Here is a 22,741-nt window from a genome sequence, read left to right as displayed (position 1 = left end):
CATCAAATATTACGTTACTGTTGTAGCACTTTACATACAGTCCAGTAGTTCACAGCACAGGGTGTGGGTCCCTGCCAAAGTGTCCCAAGATAAATCCGGGGAATCTCATGATGTTTAATGGTTAGAAAAGGAGAAAAAATAAAGTTCTGCTGCACAAATTAGTATTAATTTTTCTAACATTGCTCTCTCTGTGATGTATCTGATAGATTGACCTCTTCAGGACTTAAATAGTTTGTTTTATTTTAACAGTTTGCATTAAAAAGGCGGATTAAAGGTGAAGTCAGTCTTTGGTAGAAATGCTAATATCTCATAGACATCTGAAATGTGACAAGGAGCCCCAATCAGACATATTTTATAAACCAAAAAAAAGGTTGGGAAGCATTGGTCTCAACCTTTACAATGATTTGTGTTTTATAAGCTCATCTGAAAACTAACTAGTAACTATAACTGTTATAAATATAGTGGAGTAAAAAGTACAAAGATGTATAAAAGAAATGCATTTACCATCTATTTTTCTTGCATCTTGTTCTTATTAAAGTGTTCCTGGCTAGAAGCCATCAAGTATGTGATGAAGAACATCTGTAACTGAGAGCTTCCCAAACAGTTTTATGATCCATGTAAATGGTGGACGAAGATGTGTATCTTTATCTGTTCCCTCCTCTTTGTAGCTCTATGGCCATTACATTCTAATTTCCTTTTTATTATGCCATGTTAATTAAGGAAATTCATATTTTGCTCATTCTTCACAGTTGGCTCCTCCGTTGGCTTTAAATTGTGTTCTTTCTTGTCCGCCCACTAGCAGAGCCGTGTTAATTTATTTCTAATTGGCAAGAACTTGTTGATTGTAGGCACGCGGATAGATTTGGTCAGGAGGTTAATGCTCGTGTTAATGTGACAAGGTGATCGTTCCTCTGCTAGCCATGTGCTAACTGCAACCACTGAGTAATAACAGAAGCACTAATGACCCTTTTACAAGCTCATCTTGGCAGGTGCCTGTAAGATAGCGGTGATGCCTTTGACACATTGTTCATGTGCAGATTTACCGTCTCTGAGAAGACCACTTTGACCTCAGCATCATACTTACATGGAGCAGAATTGCTTTGGCTCATGGAGCTGAATTGCCGCACTGTGGACGGCATTAAAAAGTAATATCAGTGTGCTGGAGCTGCATGTAATGACAATACCTGTGTCACACATAAAGGTTCTTGCTGCACATGCTGCTCTGTCTCTTTAGTGGTTACAGTATGTCTCGCATGTGCATTACTATGCATGGAGAATTAGATTTGTTTTCCCTTGTATGCTCATCAGTTTAAGAATCCAGCCATCCGTTGCTTTTTTAATCTCCATAATGAAAGTGTTTTAATGCCTCCAATTTATTGCCTGGGCAGCCAACAGAATAATTAGCTTTGTTCAGGTTTTTTAAAAAGATGAAAACACCAGTACAACAACATTTGAATCTGGGAAACCACAAATTATAATCAAATGCATTAGTTATTGTACCTGAAGTTATATTGGACAGGACAAAATTGATTTCTACTGTATCTGTTCCAAATAATCAAGCTTTTTGCTTGTGTTTCCACATTTTATTGCTGCTTTTATTCTCTGTCACCTTTAAGCTGACCCATTTTGATTCCATCAAAAATAGATTTTTATATTTTAATCTCCACCGGTGCTTTAAAACATCCCACACAAAGACATTTTTTTCCACTCAAGTCTAAATAAAGAGGCCTCCAAGTCCTTATTGATTCTCTGTGACCTGTAGTCGATTGCACAAACTAAATCAGATAATTGAAGTCGGTGTCGAGCTAATTGGATTATTGCTTTCTCCCCGAAGAGATGGTCATCCACCGCAGCACAGGGATTGCTACATTAGTGGCGTCTGTCAGACATCTGTCATTTAACAGCACAGGGCGTGTGTCTCGCACCAAGGAGGGTGAATTGATTATAAAGTGTAGTAATCCTTTTGATTCGATGATTTGTCTCATGATCCTATCATTATCAGATTGCCATCATTTTATAACTCATAGAGTTAATTTAATATTAAACACCTCACGCATCAAATGTCAAAGGATTACATTAGGAGTATAAATATATTTTGTACATTTAACACATTTTTCTTTTTAATGTAACTTCTATTAAAAAATGATGATAAAGCCACGCAGAAAAAAACATTCCCCTTGTGTCTACTTGCCTCCAGTCCTCCAAACATGGTTTATGCAAATGAGATGACTATTTGCATAGACATAATTAGGTAATTACAAATCATTTGGCTATGAGCTCAAGCATGTGCACAGACCATAGATGTTACACGAGTCGCATTGTACAGTACGGAGTTAATGAATTGCTTCTGAACAGCAGAGGCATTATAGCATGTGTTGGAACATATGTTGTGTCAGACCTCGACAGGTGACATTTTCATAAATCTTAGTTAAACACAAAGAGCGGGGGAAAAAAACAAAACACTGCCGATTCACGATTTTCAAAGCCGGTTATATGAAATATATGTTCATTATATTAAAAAAAACAACAACAAATGCATTTCAGAAAATAAACATATACAAGACGTGGGGTGTAAACAAAGTTAATTGATGTTGGACATCATTAGACTCTTTATTGTCTTCTTCCATCAGACACTAATGTACTACATACTAATGGAAACCAAGATTACCTTTATTCAGTACTTCATGCCACTGAATAATTATCATTAGGACACTTTTACAGAGGAACATGTTTAAGTCATGATAAGTCTTAGTGAAACAGTTTTTGACAAGGACGATGCAGTGAAACAGCTAAGATCTTCAATCAGATCCCAATCCTGAGCCTTGTCCAGTATGCTGAAAGACAAAATATCAAAAGGCTCCATTTAAGTTAAATTTCTTGCTAATATTCTATAAAATTATGAATTATATCGGTAATGTATCATTATGAAAGATTAACAACTCCTTGATAAGTCGAAGGTACAAGCATGTGAAGATAAAGGCTTTGGGGTTTAACTATGATTCTTGAGGTACATTTCAACAAACAATATCCAATTACAAACCTTAAAATTCTGTTTTGTGTATCAGTAACAGTGGTGTAGTGTAGAGAGAATAGAGCTGCATCTTGAATTCATTTACTTTGAGATTCTGGAAATTTCCAGACTTAGTCAGTGACTCTGGTGCCATATTTTGATCACAAATTTAACAATGACATGTTTTAAATTTATCAATCTGATCGCCTTCTTCTATATGGCAATGCCGACCTGCGGCTCTTGGGCATTGTAGTATTTACACCTGTCTGCCATGCCAAAATGGTGGTCAGAAGTTTAAGTTTCATTTTTTCCCTGTTTAGTATGTACAGTCAAGGAGTTCATAGAGTTTTATAACTTTGGGATAAGTGTGAGTTTAATACTTAAAACATCAAAATAAGTCATTTGACTCCATCCAGCAGAGAGGAACTAAAACGTGTCTTGGCATTTATGAGTTGGAGATTTTGAGGCATCATCAAATAAAACAGCAGTCGGAGGGACCACAGGATGTGCCAGGAAATCACTTGAGTGTTCAACAGAAGCCTATTCCATCGTTCATTCCTGCATGGATGGGCCTCAATCACTGAGCTGTGCCACTGACTTGCAGAGTCAGATTCCACGGGCGACATACGTGTTGCCGAAGTACCAATTTATTGTTTATTTGTGTTTTCCAGAGCAAGAAGACTCCTTTGAGTTCATCATCGTGTCGTTGACGGGTCAGACGTGGAACTTTGAAGCGTCTACATACGAGGAGAGGGAACTGTGGGTCCAAGCGATTGAGAGCCAGATCTTTGCCAGCCTGCAGTCTTGTGAGAGCATAAAGAACAAGGTACAGTAGGTCATGGAAGATGAGCAATATCACGTCAGGATTGGCGATTACTGTCCAATCACAGCATCGTCATCGCCCTACAGTTCTGCTGCTTCATTAACATTCTCCCTTTTTCCCTTCTTTCCAACCTGTATTGCGCACTCCCCCCTCCATCGCCCCTCCTCACCCACTTCAAGCTGTCACATGTGGGAGGTTGTCAGACAGGTGCACCGCAGAGTGGGGGATCTCTTATTAGAACTGACAGACATCAGAGATAGAACACGGCTTGTGTCAGCATACTGGGGAGACACGGCCTCATTTTCATATTCATATTTTCTCTGCCTCATTCTTTTCCTAAGACTTTGAAAAAAAAAAACCTTCCCTCCATCTCCATCCCTGGTTGTCTATGATTTGAGTCCGGCTGTAATTGTTTGCCTTCTCTTACTCTTGCAATAATTAGTTCCTGCTGACTTGTTCTCTCCCTTGTTTTCTTACAGTCTCGGTTAGGCAGCCAAAGTGACGCAATGGCCATTCAGTCCATACGAAACGTGAGGGGGAACAGCTTCTGTGTGGACTGTGATGCACCTAGTGAGTATCTTAATTCAACACATAGATAAAGACCTTGTATAGTAGGAAACAAAGTGTTTCATATGAGCATTTGTGTTGTGAGTGGCTTTATGAAGTTATTGCATTAAAAATTACAGTTATAAACTACTGTATCTCCAGCCAGTGCAATACAACTAAACCTGATTACTACTTTGGTGATGGTGATGTCATGTTTCGGACATTGACTCAATTGTTCAGTTCAACTCACTACATTTAGAATACATTTATTTGCAAAATAATGTGAAATTGGGTTTGGATTTCAGTTCAAATGGTTCACTGCCATTGTTACTAAAGACAGAAAATCCAAATTTGGGCAACTAAGTAGAGCTGAAGTTGGATGAACAAACAGCAACCGATGTGTCTGATTGGCTGCAGCACCTTTCATTAATGGGAAACAAGGTTTGCTCCCAAGCATACCTCAACTTATTCCCTATTTTAGTCTTTCCTTTCTAATTAGAAGAAACATCAACATTGAGACCCTAACTCCTTTTGAAAACTGTAAACTTTTCAAATATAGTACATTGGTATAGATAATCAGTAATAAAAATGCTCCTGTGGTACCTCATGTTTCTGTCAGTGTTGATTTTATACTCTGTAACTTTATTACACATGATTCTATATAAGTATAATTAGGACTGTTTGATTTTTTTTTTCTTCTCGGTTATGATTGCATTTTATTTTTCCACTGCGTTGCAACAGGCGGTAACACATTAGTCAAACTTAATCAGGAATATTACGCCCACGGCAGCAGTATAAAACTGGGTCTTACTGTATACATTCTCTGTGCTGATGGACACCATTTACCTCAAGCTATGGTAAAGTGTCTAGCTACCTTTACGGGATCTTTAACATGCAGCCATGATGCACACTGCTTGTTCTAGCCTTATCCATAGTATATCTAGCAACATAATCACAAATATAAGATGTTCAAAACTCTACAAAGATCCAAGGTTAACGCTCAAATCAAGTTGTCAATACATTTATATCTTCTTCTTCTATCACGCAGACCCAGACTGGGCCAGTCTGAACCTGGGCGCCTTGATGTGCATTGAGTGCTCCGGGATCCACAGAAACTTGGGCACCCACCTGTCTCGTGTCCGCTCCCTGGACCTGGACGACTGGCCAGTGGAGCTCAGCATGGTGATGACGGCCATCGGCAACACAATGGCCAACAGCGTGTGGGAGGGAGCTTTGGAAGGCTACACCAAGCCTGGGAGCGATAGCACCAGGTTAGTGTCCTTACACAAATAAAGGTGCTGCTTAATGAAGCATGCAGAGATTATAGTACAAGAAGGCAACACTGTCTTCTCTCCATTAGCTGCCGTTTATTAGCCACCCACATTTCAGCACAGGCAGTTCACACCACAAAATGCGCCATAAGAAGCACCGCGGGTTCATAAAAGTCAGTCTGCTGAGCCAAGAGTGTAGTATTTTATGTTTGAGCATCGGCCCATCCTTTACACACTGATCACAATGCCTCTGATTTATTTGCATCAGTTCTTTTGTTGGCATCTATATCCCTGTGTCTTTATTTCAGGATATAATATCTGTTTTGTTTTTTTATCTGTTGTCTTCTACGTCTGTCCCTCTACTAACTTGACTTGAAAACCATAATTCATGGAAGGGTTGCGTGACGTCGTTTTGCAATTACCTGATAAATACCCTGACTAGCTCCAAATCCATCATGTTTGTCACTTGACATGTAAGAGCTAAACAAGAGAAGATCTTTTAACGTAAACCACATCTGAAACCAGGCCAGGCTCTTTGTTCCTGCTCGATATCAGCACACACAGATGAGTTTAACAGTAAGTAGGAATGAAAAATTGTTCTGAACTTTTACAACTTCTTTAACCAGAGTTTTCTATCTTTTTAATATGTATCTCTTAAATTATACTTTTCCACTTACCCCGTACTGCCCTGCCCCAACTTACCCGACGACTATCTGTTCGCTTTCCTCTGAGGTACCCAGATCTGGTAGGAGGATTGTTTATCTCTTGGTGACAGGTGAGACCTAGCGTCCCAGTCTGACTAATGACCTGCTGTGTGGCTGTGCAGGTAATTAAGCACACCATTATGGCTAAACCCCACCCCAAGAGCCAGGCCCTCGGGCCCCAAGCTGCCGTGTCACATATCCATCACACAGGGCCAGGTCATCACTCTGTCTGTCACAGCAAAGACTGTCTGTAGGGTCTCCCTGGTGGCATTAGACTGTTTTAACATCACAGCTTTGTAACTTTGTTACAGAAAGTGACATACCAACAGAGAAACAGAGTTTCTACTACTACTACTACTACTACTACTACTACTACAACTGCTGCTGCGTTTATGGCTACAAAATAATACAAATATAATATATATTATCTTTAAGGCTTCACTAAGAAGCGCGTTGTGTTGCTGGCTAAAGTTGATGTGTTTTGGCAGTATAAGCAGCAGGTCTGTGTCTCTGTCATGTTTATTTGAAACACCAAATTTTACTGAAATCTGTCAAAAGTTGGGCCCAAGAACAAGTGATGAATTTCAATTTAGTGCATTGTGCAGCCTTAGTGGAAATATACATTCTGTATTTGCTTTCTTGTTGTTATATTGTGAATACAAGTCAGTGCTGAAACATTTAGTGAATTAGTGTAATAGAACACTTTATTGTCCCTAATCATAAATAAGACATGTATTACTGAAAAACTAGATAAACTAATAGTACAAGTAACCCAAAAAACAATGAATCATCAACAGTTTTGATAAATGATTAATCATTTAAGTCATTTATTAAAATGCGTGCTGGTCGTAGCTTGTAAATTGTGAGCTGTATCCCATAGTGTACTAAAGAGTGAGGGTTTGTAGCTCTTGAAGGCAGGGTTTCTAACACTTACCCACCATAACTGTTTGATGCCGATAGATTACTAACAGCTAGCAGTGGACAAAATGACTAACTTGTGGCAAGTATTGGCCAAATCCAACCCTAATTCATATTCCATAATTTGTTTTTGTGGGCTTTTACCTACATCATCCATTACCAGAGACATGTGGGATGAGTTTGGCCTTTTCCCAAATCTGCTTTGTCACAGTCACACTAACACATGGCTCTGGTTATGGCAGTATCGATTTTCTCAGGAACAGAGTATATTTTATGGTTTAGGACTTGTAGCACTATAATTCATGCAGTTTCACAGTGCACCTCAACATAACCAGTACTGGTAAAACGGTACATTATGAGGGATCTTTTCACGTAAAATATTCATTTAAAATACTTTTTTCAGGTCGTAATTGGGCGGTTTTTCATCTTCATTCTTCGATAGTCTCATGCCTCCATCCTCTTAAATCCACCCTGCTTTCTCTGGCCAGTTCAGAACTGAATGATGGCCTACAGTTATTTATTGAATGGTATCTGCGCTAAAGTGCTCCACTGTGGACTTGATGAAAGATTATTGATGTTGATTCCTCTCCCTACCACTGTCAGTCCCACGTCGCCTCAAGCAGGAAGGTTCTTCATTGTCTGAAAAAATCCGATCTTATCCCGCAGCAGCATCTCCATTAGTTTTCACTGTCAAACAATAAATCTCATTTGCAGCATAAGTAATCTTCAGACAAAAAACAGCAGTTGTAAATATCACATATGGCCACTGGTTATTGAGATGCTGATGATTTTGTTGCTGATAGAACAATGTACCCTTGTGGGGTAAACGTTGCAAAATTATTTTTGCTTTATCATGAGTGATGAATTATAACCAACTTAATGGGATGTAGCTCTTTTTTTTTCTTTCTTTCTTTTAACACCATAAATCCTGACCTGACTCTCTGCCTGCGTATGCTCCTCTTAACTTGAGCGGAGCATATATGAGAGGATTTTAATTGTGTCACATCGGTGACATGTAGCAGCTTTGTGATGGCACCCAGGCAGGCAGTGTATGGCTCCCGAGTCCCACTAAACATTAGTGACACCTAATCTAAACGATTCAGTAACTACCTGAATATCAACTCGGCGTCTGACTGAATGTCTCCTGCAAGACTAGTTTTATCCCTTGCATTTTTGAGATTTAACTTAAAAGCATTCATCCACAAGATTGGTTTAGCTTATGATATTCTGGATCGAAAGAACACAATATATAGATTTGTCGTACGCAGAGCCGCACAGCAACACCGAAAATTACTGGTGTAGACCAGACTGATTACAGGCATCATAATGGGAAGCATGTTTAAATATCTGCATACATGCATATACTGTATGTATTTATGTCACCTGTTTTTAGATAAGAGAGTAGTAGAAGAATGCATGGTAGCACATTCTAATAAGGCACCTTATATACTTACTACTTATAACTGGTAATACATTATTTACTGTTACAAATTTTGGATTTCCAGGCTGTAAAACGTTCCTTTGGCTAGTGTCCTTTCTATTTAGTATGACTGCAGTTAAAAATCTTGTTAATCCATTATTAAATGTGTCTTTCTAATCAGCCATGGAGCCTGAAGCTCTAAAGGTTAATAAGCTGTTTTATAAAGACGTTTGATCGTGAAGTCTGCAGTCGAAAGTGTTTAATATTTTGTTTAATATGGATTGATTTGGATTGAGATCGTCTGCAGCCCATTTCCTGAAATCAGATGTTTCAAACAGCCACAGTGATTTTTCACAACCTGTCGTTTTATTCATGGTTTATAACTGATCTATAACGACTGTATGATTTATTAACCATCGATAAAGCCATTTGTAATCATTTATAACCCTTTCATAAAGGCCTAAATAATATAGAATACATTCAAAGTGGAAGTCAGGCCTGGCTAGGCTACAGTTACATCCCTGATAATAAATTTGTGCAAACCCTGCATCATGGCTGATCTCTGCAGTCAGCATATTGGAGGGGAGTTGTTCTTTTAATTAGCACCTGGGAGATGTTGTGTTTTGCACGTCACCTCTAATTGCTTGGCATGTTCGTGATAGAAAACACCGCAGACTATTTTGACGGATACTGTGGGGGAGGTCCAACAGCTAACTTTACCCTCATCTTCTACTAGCACTCACACACACACCACACACAAACACACACACACACACACAAACACACACACATACACAGACACCACTTCTCATTTGGGGGAGATGTCCTGGAGCGTGGACGGATGTGGACGGCTATCCCTCACTGACGCGGGCCTCTCACTGTCACCCTCTGTAGGCTCCGCGCCGCCCTCGGCCACAGGCAGGTAATAGCTCTGATGAGAGCCCTCCACTTTGTTTCAGAAATAATTTGCCACTCCTGCCGCCTGCAGGGGCTGCGTGGTAATAAAAATGAATCACACCGCTAACCTCTCCAAACCTGGCACCGCTGCCTCATTTTTAACCCCCTCTGCTCCAGCAGTGGCATCTTGGCTCGTCCTCCCTGGCTGTTTTGTTGCGTTCACAGCTTCGGCTCTGTGGCCAATAGTATCCTGGTCTAGGATTGGTCCACAGTGGCCTAAGTCCTCCACGTTGGCTTCCAAAACACAGAGCGAAGCTTCCAGGCTACTCACAGGTTAGGAGTGCTGGAACGCCAACTCTCAAAAGAGCTTTTAGAATAGCCGGCCTTGCCAGGAGCCCTGGTGGAGGAAGAGTAATTAATTAAGACAAATGAATGACTGGGTCTTCCCATGTCCTCCCTCTCTCTCTCTCTCTCTTTCGCCCTCTCTCTCTAAATGAAACCCACAGGTCAGTAATTAGCCCTGTGTGGGAGAAGTGGTACCACAGCCACTAATTGCCCACATGCCACTGGGTTTCCATAGCCAGGTAGAGGTAGAGGAATGATTCATTATGACGCAGTCCACTTAACCGTGCAATTGAGTTGCAATATTGTTAGCATTACAAAATCTTAACAAAAAGCTCTGATGTCGTGAAAGAAAACGGATCCAAGACGATCCCTTTATGTGATCGCAATTTTGAAATGTGTACATGCGTGAAGCAGGCTGCATACATAAGCAGGGCATGTGTTATCGTCCCCTCAGCTTTGTATGAGAGGCGAGGGTTCAGCAGGGGTTAACAGCATGAGCATTTAAGGGTGTTAGTCTTGCTGGCACAAAAACACAGCCACTCCATCACGAGGAGTCTGACAACCTCATTAATGTCACAATATATTCAACTCATCCCTCTGCCTGCCTACGGCACCCAGATGCTCTCCTATTGGCCTTTTCTATAGAGCTCAACACAACAACCTTTTGAATTCTGGTCATCTGTTCAGGCCGCGCTCTGGAAGCAAGAAAAGTGGCATCCATTCCACTTGTAAAAATATTTGTCTTAATTCTTTTGCAGCTGTTCTTCTCAGAGCAGAGCATACCGTGTCTACACTGTACCCGCTGGACCATAGGGGGCCTTATTTAGCACTTTTGCTGCGGGGTTTACTGTGTTGCTCCTTCATTTCTCGCCCATAGCAACCTTTGATGCTTTGGGGCCCAGCTTTCTTTCCCCGTTGTGTGCGCTTTTTTTCATCTCTGTCGTTTCCCTCCGAGCCCCCTCTCTGTCTTTCTGCTGCTGTCCCTCTTCCTCACTCTCTGTCTCTTCCCTCCCCTCGGTTTGTGGAAGTGAAGCTGCTGGCTGCATGGGAATCGGTCCCATACAAGTTGCCCACCCCCACTGTGAGGTCTGTTCAGGCTGGTCAAACCCCAAGACCCCCTCCACCCCCTCCCTCCAACACCACCACCACCACCACCATTTCTCCCCTTCACTGCGTCTATTTGATGTGTCCGTGAAGTTGGATCCTCGGGGAAGAGTAGGAGGAGCTGAAGAAGCTTTGATTGTTTAGGAGGACTCAGTATGTGTTTGAAAAATGTGTGAGTGGTGGGACGGACATCCTCCTCTTCCTATGGACCAATGCACCTTTATTGCGGGCAGTCAGATTGGTCATTCTGTGGCTACTCCACCACTGGCTCCACCCCCACCGTCTCAGTTTCTCTTCCCTTCCTATAAATTCCCATTCGCCTTTGTCTTTCAGGCTTGACTAATTATCCTTGTTTGTCCCTCTTTATTTGAATTCAGTCATGTGTTCTTGACTCCGTGGGCTGGGTTTAGGAGAATCATTCCGCCATTTGCCACTTAATTAAGTCAGGGTCAGGATCCATTGCTCAACGGAGAGTTGAAAGGACAGAGCTCTAATAGAATTATAAAAGAGGCCTTTCTCTACTGTTAAAGTTGCCTTTTATCTAGGTGGGCTCAGCGTAGGCAAATGAAAGGGGACACCAGCTCTGGACAGGAGACTGTTTCCACTTTAGACTCTCTCTCTCATTTTGATGTTTTCCCCCAAGATTCCTTTCACAAAAAATGTGAAGTTAAACAATGATGATCAGCTGAGAGATAACTCTGAATGATGAAGGATGTTTGTGGCGAAGCAAGCGCCGCTTGTTTTTTTTTTTTTTTTAAGTTAAAAGAGACACAGGCATTTTTATTGGGAACCTTAAGCTCCCCTCTGTCCCCTAAGCAACAGAGAAATTTAGAGCAAGTATGTGCCTAAGCAAGGGTGGGGAAATTGTTGTCTGTTGGTGCCCATGCCTGGATGTGTGTGCGTGTGTGTATAAAAGTAACCATCAGTTCAATTTCCTCAATATCCCCCCATGCTGTGAAAATTCACTCTCCTTTCCCTCTCCACCTCCCCGGCTTCTCTGTCCTGGCACTTTGACATGCTAAATCTGCTGATTTTATTTTTCTTCCTCCTGCGGTGAGGAAGTGTCCTTTTCAAGGGTCTCAGTTTTCCCCCTGACTGTCTAAACCCTACCTCTGTTTGGATTGTTTTTCTATTTCAAACAAAAGACAGAGGCGGGATTACCATTTCACTTCCTTTCACACTCTGTCTTTCAAGTGGCAGCAGCTTAGGAATTTTTAAAAACCACTGCCTGGCTGCTTTTGCTTTTTCTTTTTTTTTTGTAAAGAGAACTGTGGTTGAATTTAGAGCTCAGCATCAGCAGTGAGTGAGGCCTTTTCCTGCAGGTCTTCGGGGCTGATTTTGTAGCGGAGGATAACAAAGTGTCCTCAGGGCTCCTTTCTGAGACGTTGACGTCTTCTTAATGGCTCTCCTCAGCCTTTTTGTTTCACATCTTGGTGCTAACTTTCTGCCTCATTTAGCTCATATCAATTCACTGGGCTCTACAGAATGAGCATCTCATTCATGGTCTAGCTTTCTGAAACAAACTTTGGACAACAGCTCCCAGTGATTGTTTTTAACCGTGCACAGATTTTCTTTTTTTTTTGTTAAAGGTTGTAGATTTTTTTTGCCTTGAGGATTACAGTTGCTTATAGACTTTTCAGACATACTTTATCCTCTTTGGCAATAAAAAAAAATACACTTGTTTTCAAAGATTCCACCGGAAATAAGAGGGGAGGGGAGGACAGCCCCTTCCTGTTCTGAGCAGTCCACTGGTTCTAAGGCCAATTGATTTGCTAACAGGGTTGTCCGCACATAATGACTGAGTAGGGATTGATGGAGGTCTTACACCATAAAACTCTGAGCCACTGCAATTGCCTGCCATTAGGGCTGTATTGTTACTCACATAATACCCTCATCCTTAAGAAAAGATTTTCTTATGGTTTAGTAGGGTGAAGGACTTTCTCCTCTCCTCTACATTTTCTCTGAGGTCATAACATAAATGTAGCCATATGCTTAGAGACGCAATAGCTTTAAGATTATGTTAAGATGTGGGTTCAGTTGCTTTATGAGCTTCTGGTGGTGTTAATGCAGTAAATCGAACTGTGCTTGGGCTCTGATAAAGACATGTCCGTCTTCCATCACATCCCTTAACTCCAGTAGTTTGGGCCAGTGCCAGGCTCCTCTGTGCAAGACAGACTGCTTTGTGAAGTGAGCCTGGCAGCTGACATATGAGTCTGAAAATGGTTGCTGTCTGTAGTAAGTTGGCAGCCCTGACACCTATCCGCTAAGGTCGTAATAAAGGAGAGTGACTAATGGTGAACTGGTTACTATTGTTAAAACCGCTGCTGTCATTGAAAATTGTTTATTCAGGGACATATATGAGATCAGTTTACACAAATTACAAAAGAAAATATTTTCTCTTTCATCTTTGTGGGTATTTTAGTGTGCAGTTAGTTTCTGTCTTGAGATAGCTAGATATCTGTGAGTTATGTATTATAACCATGACATTGTTTCAGGAAATGAATTGATCCTACTAACAAGTATTACTCTGTGTAGACAAAACCTGGCGTTTAATTCTCTGTGCCACAGACCTTCATTGTTATCTAGAAACAATTAAAACACATCAGTGTATCTGTATTTGTCTGTACCTGAAAATAGTTTCCAACAAATGTAATATTCACTCCAGTTTGAGTAATGCTGAGTATCACCTTAAAATCTGTATTTTTGTGGGCTGTTTAAGTGGATTTACATGAAAGGAGCCGCAGCAGGAAGGGCAGACACGTTGCTTGTTTTGTTCCTTTCATGAGATTGTCTTCATCCCTTGAATATTATTTTAGGAACCACAAATGAAATTCCATTCATTTCTATCGTATTGAGCTGGAAACGAGAATAAAAATAGAAAAAAAAACAAATGTATGAAAATTCTACTTTTGTAATTTGGATTAAACAAACATAATAAAAGTATAATGTAATGTACACATGTGCTGCTCCGTTGCTCCTCTGAAAGGTTGATTTTGGTAATTAACTTGTACTGTTTCAGTTAGTTGTCACTGTGATTATGATGAAATAGAATTTAAGTGGATTAGATTGTCAGTTTCTACTTGTTGCCAAGCCCTGGCCCGTTGATAGAGAGTCCCCCGAGAGCCTTGTCACTCTGGCCAGCGTCGCAGCTTCAACTTATCCGTCCAAACCTTCTCCTTTCTGTCACTCACCCACAAATCCAAACAACAGCCTCTTTCTGCTTCCCTTATCACACCGGCTGACAGGGTCACAGGGTTAGTACCACACTGGGCATGCTCAGTCATTCACATATTGATATTGATTTTTTTTTTCTTTCTTATTTGGACATTTTGTATGTGGGCACAGAATAAAGCGTGGGGGGGGTCAAGATGGAGAGCAATAGATAGAATTCTGCCCGGCGATAGAGGATGGAGCCTCCTCTCAGTCTCTATTCTCTGCTCCAGGCTAAGAGTGAAGGAGCCCCACATCCCACCGTCCCTCTCTGGCTGCCATTCAGCCCCATCGATCTGACTCAGGGCCCAGCCACCCCAAGGGAGACCGGGCTCGGAGACACACTGCTTCTTTTGTGGAGGGGATCCACCAGTTCAGACTGACAGCCGACAGCACTGATAAAAATACATCCCCCTCCTTCCTGTATTGTCCGCAGCAGACATGCTGTTCAAGATGTGTAACCTTTAGAAAGCTGGCCAGGCTCTAACCGTCTTGCTGTCGGCCGTAATCACTAGAAAGTGGAATATTGCCCAGAGCATCATACCCTTTGGCATTCTCTCATCTCTGTAGCCAATCTCACTGTATTATTTCCCACTGTGATAGTGAAGGCTAGTGACTTGCCTGTGCTCTAATAATTTTGAAATGTCACTTTACACCAGTGACTCTTAGGCCAATTACTGTAATACTTCCCTTGTGTGTCTACATTCTACCTTTCGCACTTGGCTTTGTCTTCAAATCACTGCGTCTGAATTATGAGCTATGCATTGAAAGTTCTTTAACTTAGGTGCTAAATTGCTCATTGCGCATGTTTGCCATGTTTTACCCCGCCTGACCTGTAGCGTCCCTGTCATTTCCTTCTCTCCAGGGAGGAGAAGGAGCGCTGGATCCGAGCCAAGTATGAGCAGAAGCTGTTCCTGGTAGGACTTCCCCAGTCGGACGTGCCTCTGGGTCAGCAGCTGCTTCGGGCGGTGGTGGAAGATGACCTGAGGTTGGTGGTGGTGCTGTTGGCCCACGGTACCAAGGAGGAGGTTAACGAGACCTACGGGGACGGAGATGGGCGCACAGCTCTGCACCTCTCTTGCGCAATGGCCAATGTGGTCATCACGCAGCTTCTCATCTGGGTGAGTCAGAGGTGGATGTACGTTGTTATTAAAGGCATTTAGTGTTTGGGCAAGTGAATTCAGAGTTGTTATTATATAACCAATTCTTTACCAATCTTTCAGATGCAGCTGTTTAAATATTTTCTCTGCAAGTTTTATTTAAAGTAAGTAAGGATAAATAAGAAAATTCCTCTGAGGATTTGTAACTAAAATCCTTCGATACTTCGATACTTCAAGAAAATGTAAAGAGAAAAAAATCATACACAAAACACATAAGGCTCATTGTTCAAATGTTTTCAATAAAACATACAGTTTTCAAAAGGAGATCGATTTGATCTGATGGTCAACCAAAAGTTGTTGCATTGCCTGTTCCAAGAAGACAGTGACCATTGTAGTTTACAGTAAATAAAGACCTCTGGCAATAAACAGAGCTCTGAAAATGCTTCTTGTTGTAGCAAGTGACAAGAAAACTGGGGAAAACTTGCATCGCATCTGGTGTTTTTTAAATCCTCTTGTCACACCGTTATTTTTTTTTTATTTGCAGTTTAATTATTGATAAATGCCTGGAAATTCCCTGGAATTTTCCTAAAATATGTAAAATCTTATATCTGATCTGCCTTCCATACCTGTCACGTTCTCCTACAGTACGGCGTCGACGTGAAGAGTCGGGACGCACGTGGCCAGACCACGCTGTCCTACGCTCGACGAGCCGGCAGCCAGGAGTGCGCAGACATCTTACTTCAGCACGGTTGCCCTAATGATACGAGCAGCCTGACGTCCGTGCCCACGCCCAACATGAGCCGCCGCAACCCCAATCCCAACATCAACAACAACAATGCCCAGTGTGAGCTCAACCGTAGTATCAGCATCATGTAGGGACCGGAGAGCAGGCGCAGGCAAACACAAAACCCCGGACCCACCCCTGTCTCTTCCCAGTACTTCCTCCTCTGTTTTACACTGTGTAACCCAGAATCAGTACCAATGGAGAGAGATCAGGAGGGACTCATTGTTGATATTCCACTATGCCAAAATAAGTGGGCGTTTGTGGGGTTTGGACATTGTACATTGTTTGTTTTATATTATTATTTTATATTTGTTTTGTTTGTTTAATTCATTCAATCTTGGTCTGAAAAGATCATGATCAGCTTTAAGCTTTTTGTTTTTTAAGCGTCAACCAAACAAATGACTTACTTTGGCATTCATACCTACCCTACGAAAAGCATTTCCTTAATGCTTGAACATTTCCGTTTATGTCTTCCCCTTCTGCTACGTGAACTGATTTTATAATGAACGTGAATGAGAAACTTCCTTCAAATTTCCAAGCCTAAGCATAATAACATGAAACTGTGAGGAATAGTTTTACAAGTGACAAAACAATGATGTAGGGAAGAAACTAAATCTTCTATGATATCAGGGGCTGTTACAGCTTTAGTAATGATGCATGTCTTCAACACAGCTATCAAACTCTTGATATATTATTCATATACAAAGGCAAAGCAATTATAGTTGAAGAGTCCAAATGATTTAGATACTTAATTCACAGGAAAATGGGTTCGGATCATCATAAAGGAGTTGATTGCAGAATTCCTTTTGGGGTGAAAGTAAGTCATTTCCTTTGCCACCCTTGTCGTGATCCTCCAGTAAAAGTGTCCATGACTACGAAGGAATTAAGGGGCTTAATGTTTTATGACCATTGAGCTACACGGCTTTGTAAGCGTGCCTCTTCAATCAGAATTCATTCAGATTCAAAGGATTTGATTGAAACAGTGAAATTGTACCATTACGATGTCTTTGTTGGAGTAATTTTCCGATTGACCAGATTGTCTCAATAATTGTTTGACAAGAGATTCACACAATTTAAAAACCATAAGCGTATTGGAATATCCATACACCTCCTGTAGCCAACGGCTGTAAAATTGGTACTCTCGAGAGCATTTCCTCTTTTGTTGCTGTGAAATACATATATGGTGCTGTGTGTGTGTGTGTGTGTGTGTGTGTGCGTCCATACATAACTGTATGATACGTGTGTGCTTTACGTCGCCGTCTGTAACCGTGTGCAGCAGAGAGCGACTGGGAATTTATGTTCATAAACATTGGAGAAAGGACACTGGAGAGAAGAGACCTACAGTGAAGATATGGGGACATAACTGTCTCTTAATGTACAGACATCTGTAAAAAAAAAAGTAGTTCTCATTCCTTCACCTTATTCCTTATAAGAACAGTTTGAACTAACTCTGACTTTTAGCATTTAAAAAAAACAACCCTTTACTTCAACCTATGTGCGCTCCCCCTTTCCTGAGAACCTGTCCGTCTAAAAGCAGGTAGTTAACAAACTACATTCAAGTTAGAGCGACATTTAGGGATTAAAATGAGCAAAGAAGTTCATAGAGGGAAGCATAATTAGTTTGACTCTCTTTGCATTAATACAAATGTACAGTATTCCACAGACATGATAAGCCAAATCATTTATGTTAATTAGGACTTGGGTAAGAAATTAATTCAGGTAGTTTAAACAATGTCTACAGTACTCCCTTTTACTCAACTGCCATTTTTAAGGTTTTAAAACGTCTTGATTTTTATGCGTTTACAAAGGCAGGATGTATGTTTACAGAGCAAGTTATTAACTTGGTACCTTATCTTCACGATTTCCACGTTGTTGCTTTACAGTAGTCCTGTTTTCAGAGCCCACGGTGAATGAATATGTGGTCAAAAGAGGATGTTTCTAAATTCAGGAGACAGCGATATCATAAGGGAACAGTTTGGCATGTTTGTAAATACACTTCTTGATCAGAAGTTTGATCAGAAGATCAATACCACCCTTGTGTCTGCGCAATAAGTGCCTAACTGGAGTCAGGGGTTGATTAGCCTAGTAAAAAGTTAGCTTGGCTTAACAAAAAGTTACACCACCAAACTCCCTATAAAAACACAAATTGTCATTTTAATGTTTCCATTTTTATGTGAATCAAACAAACAAGATATATTATGTTAGTTTGTAAGTTTTTAGGGATGCAAACTTTGAAGCGAGCCAGGCTAACTCTGTCCCTTATGCTAGCTAAGCTAACAAGCTTCCCAACTCTTGCTTCGTACTTAACGCACAGACGCGAGGCTGGTATCAATCCTCTCATCTAACTCTCAGCAAGAGAATAAGAATATTTGCTTTCTTGATTTAGAAGTTTGATCAGAAGATCAATAACACTCTTGTGTCTGTAAAAGTATGAAGCTGGAGCCAACTTGGCTTAGCAAAAAAAAGCAAAGCAAAAGAAGTTACACAAATATATCATTTTAAGGTTTCCATTTTTATATGAATCAAACAAACAAGATATGAAATGTTAATTTATAAACTTAAGAGGTACTGGTGCGCAAATTTCCAAACTTCCAAACTACAAGAGAGTGTTAGCTAAGCTAAACAGCTTCTCTAGCTCCATACTTAATGCACAGACGCAAGAATAGTATCAATCTTCTCTCAGAAAGAAAGTGAATAAGAATATTGTTAAATGATTTCTTCAAGACATCCCAAATCTGGCCACAAATTCAACCAGATACCTTTTTAAATTTACTTGTACTGTACAGTGGTACTGGCCTTATTTCTGATTTCTACTTGACCAACTTATTTTAATAAGTACATTTCAGTGTCCAAGGAGATTACTGAGAGGAGTTTAATGTGTATAGTGATTACCTGAACCCTTATTTACATATTGTAGAAGCTGAAAAAAAAAAAAAACTAGAAACCTGCCTGTTTTTTCTCCTCAACCAACATGAAGTGTACATATTAGCTTAATGCTTTTATCTGGAGAAAAGCTCCTCCTAGAGAAACGAACTAATCCGGTTTCAGGTCAACAGTCCCTTTGACCCATAAACCATATTTTGATATGTTGTCTTTGTTTCTCTTTAGGCATATTTTTAAGGTACTTCTGTTTGGTCTCGACATTAACCGGCCATCTTTGGTACTTGTGTATAATGATGTACATTTGACATATTTATAATGCAGTATGTAAATATCTTTTTTGTTTTGTTTTGTTTTTGTTCAAGTTAATTTTCCTATTGTAATTCTTTTACGTTCAGAACGTGAAACAAGGCAAAAGCTAAAGAGTAACATGTTGTATGCTTGGATGCTTGGCTGACTGTTGACCTATTAATAAACACTCAAATAAAACAATGTAGCCTTCCCTGCATTTAGGGAAATCGACACATTTGTCTCGTGTATGTGTTGTTCATTCGTCATCCATCATGTTCCTGTCACTTCTGTACATGACCTGCTGACGGCTAACTGACAAGGTGAGACTCTCTTTCAAAAAAAAAAAGGTCTCCCTACCACTTTAACAAGTACTGCCATTTCATGTTCTTGCCTTTTGCGTGTTTCCATCATCAAACCTCGTGGGGAAATTCAACATCACTGGAACAGACTCAGTCCTGTTAATGTGTTTAAGACAACTCAGTCAAGCCTGTCTTGAGGTAAGTAAACCAACCTCTCCACTTCCTGCTTGTGGGACCCCCCAACAGTCGCTGAAAGAGGATTAAGATAAAGAGCCGGGCTTAGTGTCAGGCAGCACAACACCGTGGGGAAAAGTGAAAGGTCTCAGTGTTCAGAGGAGTCAAGCCCTCACTAATCCACTTCTTATTTCCTGCTAATCTTGTCTCAGCATATCTTCATCCCCTTCCTCTCTCTGTTGGCCGGCATTGTTTGAGCTTTATCACCTGGTTTCTCTTCAGTGTTTCCTCTTCCTCCCCTGGAACAGGCTCGACATGGAGCCACAATGCACCGAGACATGCTTAAATGCCCTTAAAACTTCTGTCATCAATCAACTTCCTTATGGGCTCACATGATTTTCTATCTGAATCAGAGTCTAAAGACAGTTGGTGGGTTGTTTTGTTGCCGTGAATGAAATCTCACATTAACACGCATACGTACAAGCAGATTAGCTGAGTTTTTTTTTTTTAATACTGTTTAACTATTAATAATAATAAAAATCTTTTAAACTTTGATTGTTGCTTATTTGTTTGAATTATCCAGGGTTAATGTTCACATTTGAGCATTGACACATCATCTCCTTTTAGCTCCATTTGTGGTCTCCACCAACTCCAGAAGGAAATATGTGACTCTTTAGCTTCGAAATTCTCCACTGAGTTTATCAGCTAGTCACTAACTTTGTCTGTCTGTCCGTGTTGTGCTCGACAGGTGTTGTCCGGTGAGTTTTTAAAGCTTTCTTTTCTGCAGGAACGACTCTAAAGCAGAAAACGGAAAACTAAACCAATGAGATAAAGGCTAAAAAACACAAGGTTCAGGTCTGAGGGAAACTGCAGCGTCTGACGATCATTCTTTGTGAGTTCATCACTATAAGCGACCCCTTTCACATATTAAAGGGATCCAGTGTTAATATAAAAATATTGATTGTAGCGGCTTTAGCCTTCAGGAACTTTAGATGTTCAAATTTCAAAGCGTTGCTTAAATTAAATCCCAATCGTAGTCATGCCACATCTCTTGAGAAATATCACCAAAAGAATGTATCCTGTAATTTATGATCATGCCTCACGCAGACCGCGGCCACTTGTGTTTGTTGTGGTGAGACTGGAGCAGCGCATGCTTGCACTGCTGTGTGTTTTGATATTTCATCAGGGCCTGCTAAACAGTGAGGAGGGCTCTCTGCCGCCCACCTCTTCTCAGACAAATTGCCTCCAGGATTGCAGAGGTGGGTCTGAGGCTGATGGATGGGTACACAAAGACCTGACGAGACCATATTTGCAAACATTAAATCTGTATTTCCATAACATGTAGGAGCTGCTTGGCCACAGGCCACTTTAACAGCCTGTTAGCAAGCAGTCAGTGATGTGCCCCGTCGTAACATAAATGTTTCTATAAGGTGGTTTGTCTTACGTGTGTGTGTCAGCCTGTCTTAATTTGGATACTGTTGCTCCCGGTTTCCTCCCCCCTTAACCCCTTTAACCTCTTTAACCAGTAATTATATCCACTCTGCTCCTTCCATTTGACCATCTCTCCTTTCTTGAATCCTCCCCAGACCTGACTGAACATCCATTTATCAATTTCAGCTCCATCATGTCTGACCAGTACATCTATGTTGCACTCTGCCCTCTCCTCCGACTGCTCCGAACTCATGTCTCCATTCTCATTTCCATATCCTTGAACCTCTTCGCTAATCAGAGGATTTCAGCTCACCCCTGCCTCTCTGTCTCGTCCTCTCCTCTGCTGCCAACCTGGCTGTTTCATACCCACCACGCTATCGTCCTCTTCACCCTCCTCTCTCTCCTTTGTCTTACATAAACGCTCTGTTCCCATCGCCCTCGCCCATTCTCTCCCCTTCTCTCTCCTCTTCCCTCTCTCTTTCTCTCCGCTTCCCCGTTGGCTTTTGCCTGCATTTCTCTGTTAATTTGCCTGAGAATGCATTAGCTGTAATGAAGGCTGAGGGCCGAGGGAATCCTCCAGGGTTCCATTAATCATCCCCCCTCAGACAGGCAACCTTGATTACAAGTGGCAAGAAATTCATTAGAGCTGGGCCTCTGACAACTCTTATCTCCGCCACTAGATCTGACTCATTAGGCAGCCAAATTAAAGCTATGATGGCCCTGATGAAACTCATCGCTTGTTTATCTTGTGCGATTTGATGCATCTGCCCATACATCACTGTAGCCACGACCGTCCGGACCCTCCCAAGAAGTCAGGCCTCCAGTCGGCGCTGAGCAGTCTGCACTCACACAACTAGCAAATAATGAGATCCCTCGCTTTCCTCTCCCTCTCCCTCTCTCTCTCTGTCTCTCTCTCTCCAGGTGGGAAATGTGGAAATGGTTTAATGTCTTTGCTGGAGAGAACTTCTGATATTTCAATTTGTGATCCAAGTATGACAGAATGATACAGGTACTGTCTTCAGAGACTGGTGTTCACTTTAGGTGTAACATCATTAAAGCTCATAAAGGATTACCAAATTTACAAGTGCTTTATTCAAAAAATTACACATCTGTTCAAGCCAAATAAAATGACCTGATGTTAATTGAAAGTGTTTTGAATAAACAATCTTATAAGATGTCACATATTTAGTTAATAATCTGACTGATAATTGTTTCCCCTGCACAAAACAGCAGAGAAACAATAAAACTGAAATAAAATAGTCCCACTCGCAGGATCTTGATAATAACAAACCAACATGAACTTAGTGTCTGAGCTGTGTCATGGCTCCTCATCATCACCTCCACCGTGCAGCTCATGGGGACAGAAATAGCTGTTGCTCTCTGGCACAATGTCGTGGAATTGACCGTCTATATTAGTCAGCTCTTAGGCCATAATAAAACTTCCACTGCTCCCTCATCACTCCTTGAATCCCCATCCAAGTGTCACAGTCTTGATGTATGAGGTGGATGGTGAAATAAACTTTACTACTCATGG

General features: G+C 41.0%; 1 protein-coding gene across 2 annotated transcripts in view; it reads left to right on the top strand.

Annotated features, from left to right (window-relative positions):
* The window catches only part of agap3 (ArfGAP with GTPase domain, ankyrin repeat and PH domain 3), a 110,731-nt gene extending 91,197 nt beyond the window's left edge, over nt 1-19,534 (top strand). For both annotated transcript variants that reach the window (XM_027287835.1, XM_019273232.2), the window contains exons 14-18: nt 3,682-3,836; nt 4,313-4,403; nt 5,428-5,650; nt 15,114-15,369; nt 15,994-19,534. In XM_027287835.1, coding sequence (XP_027143636.1) covers nt 3,682-3,836; nt 4,313-4,403; nt 5,428-5,650; nt 15,114-15,369; nt 15,994-16,224 — 956 coding nt within the window. In that variant the 3' untranslated portion in view covers nt 16,225-19,534. The remainder of the gene's footprint in view (nt 1-3,681; nt 3,837-4,312; nt 4,404-5,427; nt 5,651-15,113; nt 15,370-15,993) is intronic.
* Nucleotides 19,535-22,741: the final 3,207 nt, after the last annotated feature.

Source organism: Larimichthys crocea, chromosome II, assembly GCF_000972845.2.
Source record: "Larimichthys crocea isolate SSNF chromosome II, L_crocea_2.0, whole genome shotgun sequence".
Classification (NCBI taxonomy): domain Eukaryota; kingdom Metazoa; phylum Chordata; class Actinopteri; family Sciaenidae; genus Larimichthys; species Larimichthys crocea.
The sequence above is the reverse complement of the archived record's forward strand: the minus strand, read 5'-3'. Positions and strand labels throughout refer to the sequence as shown.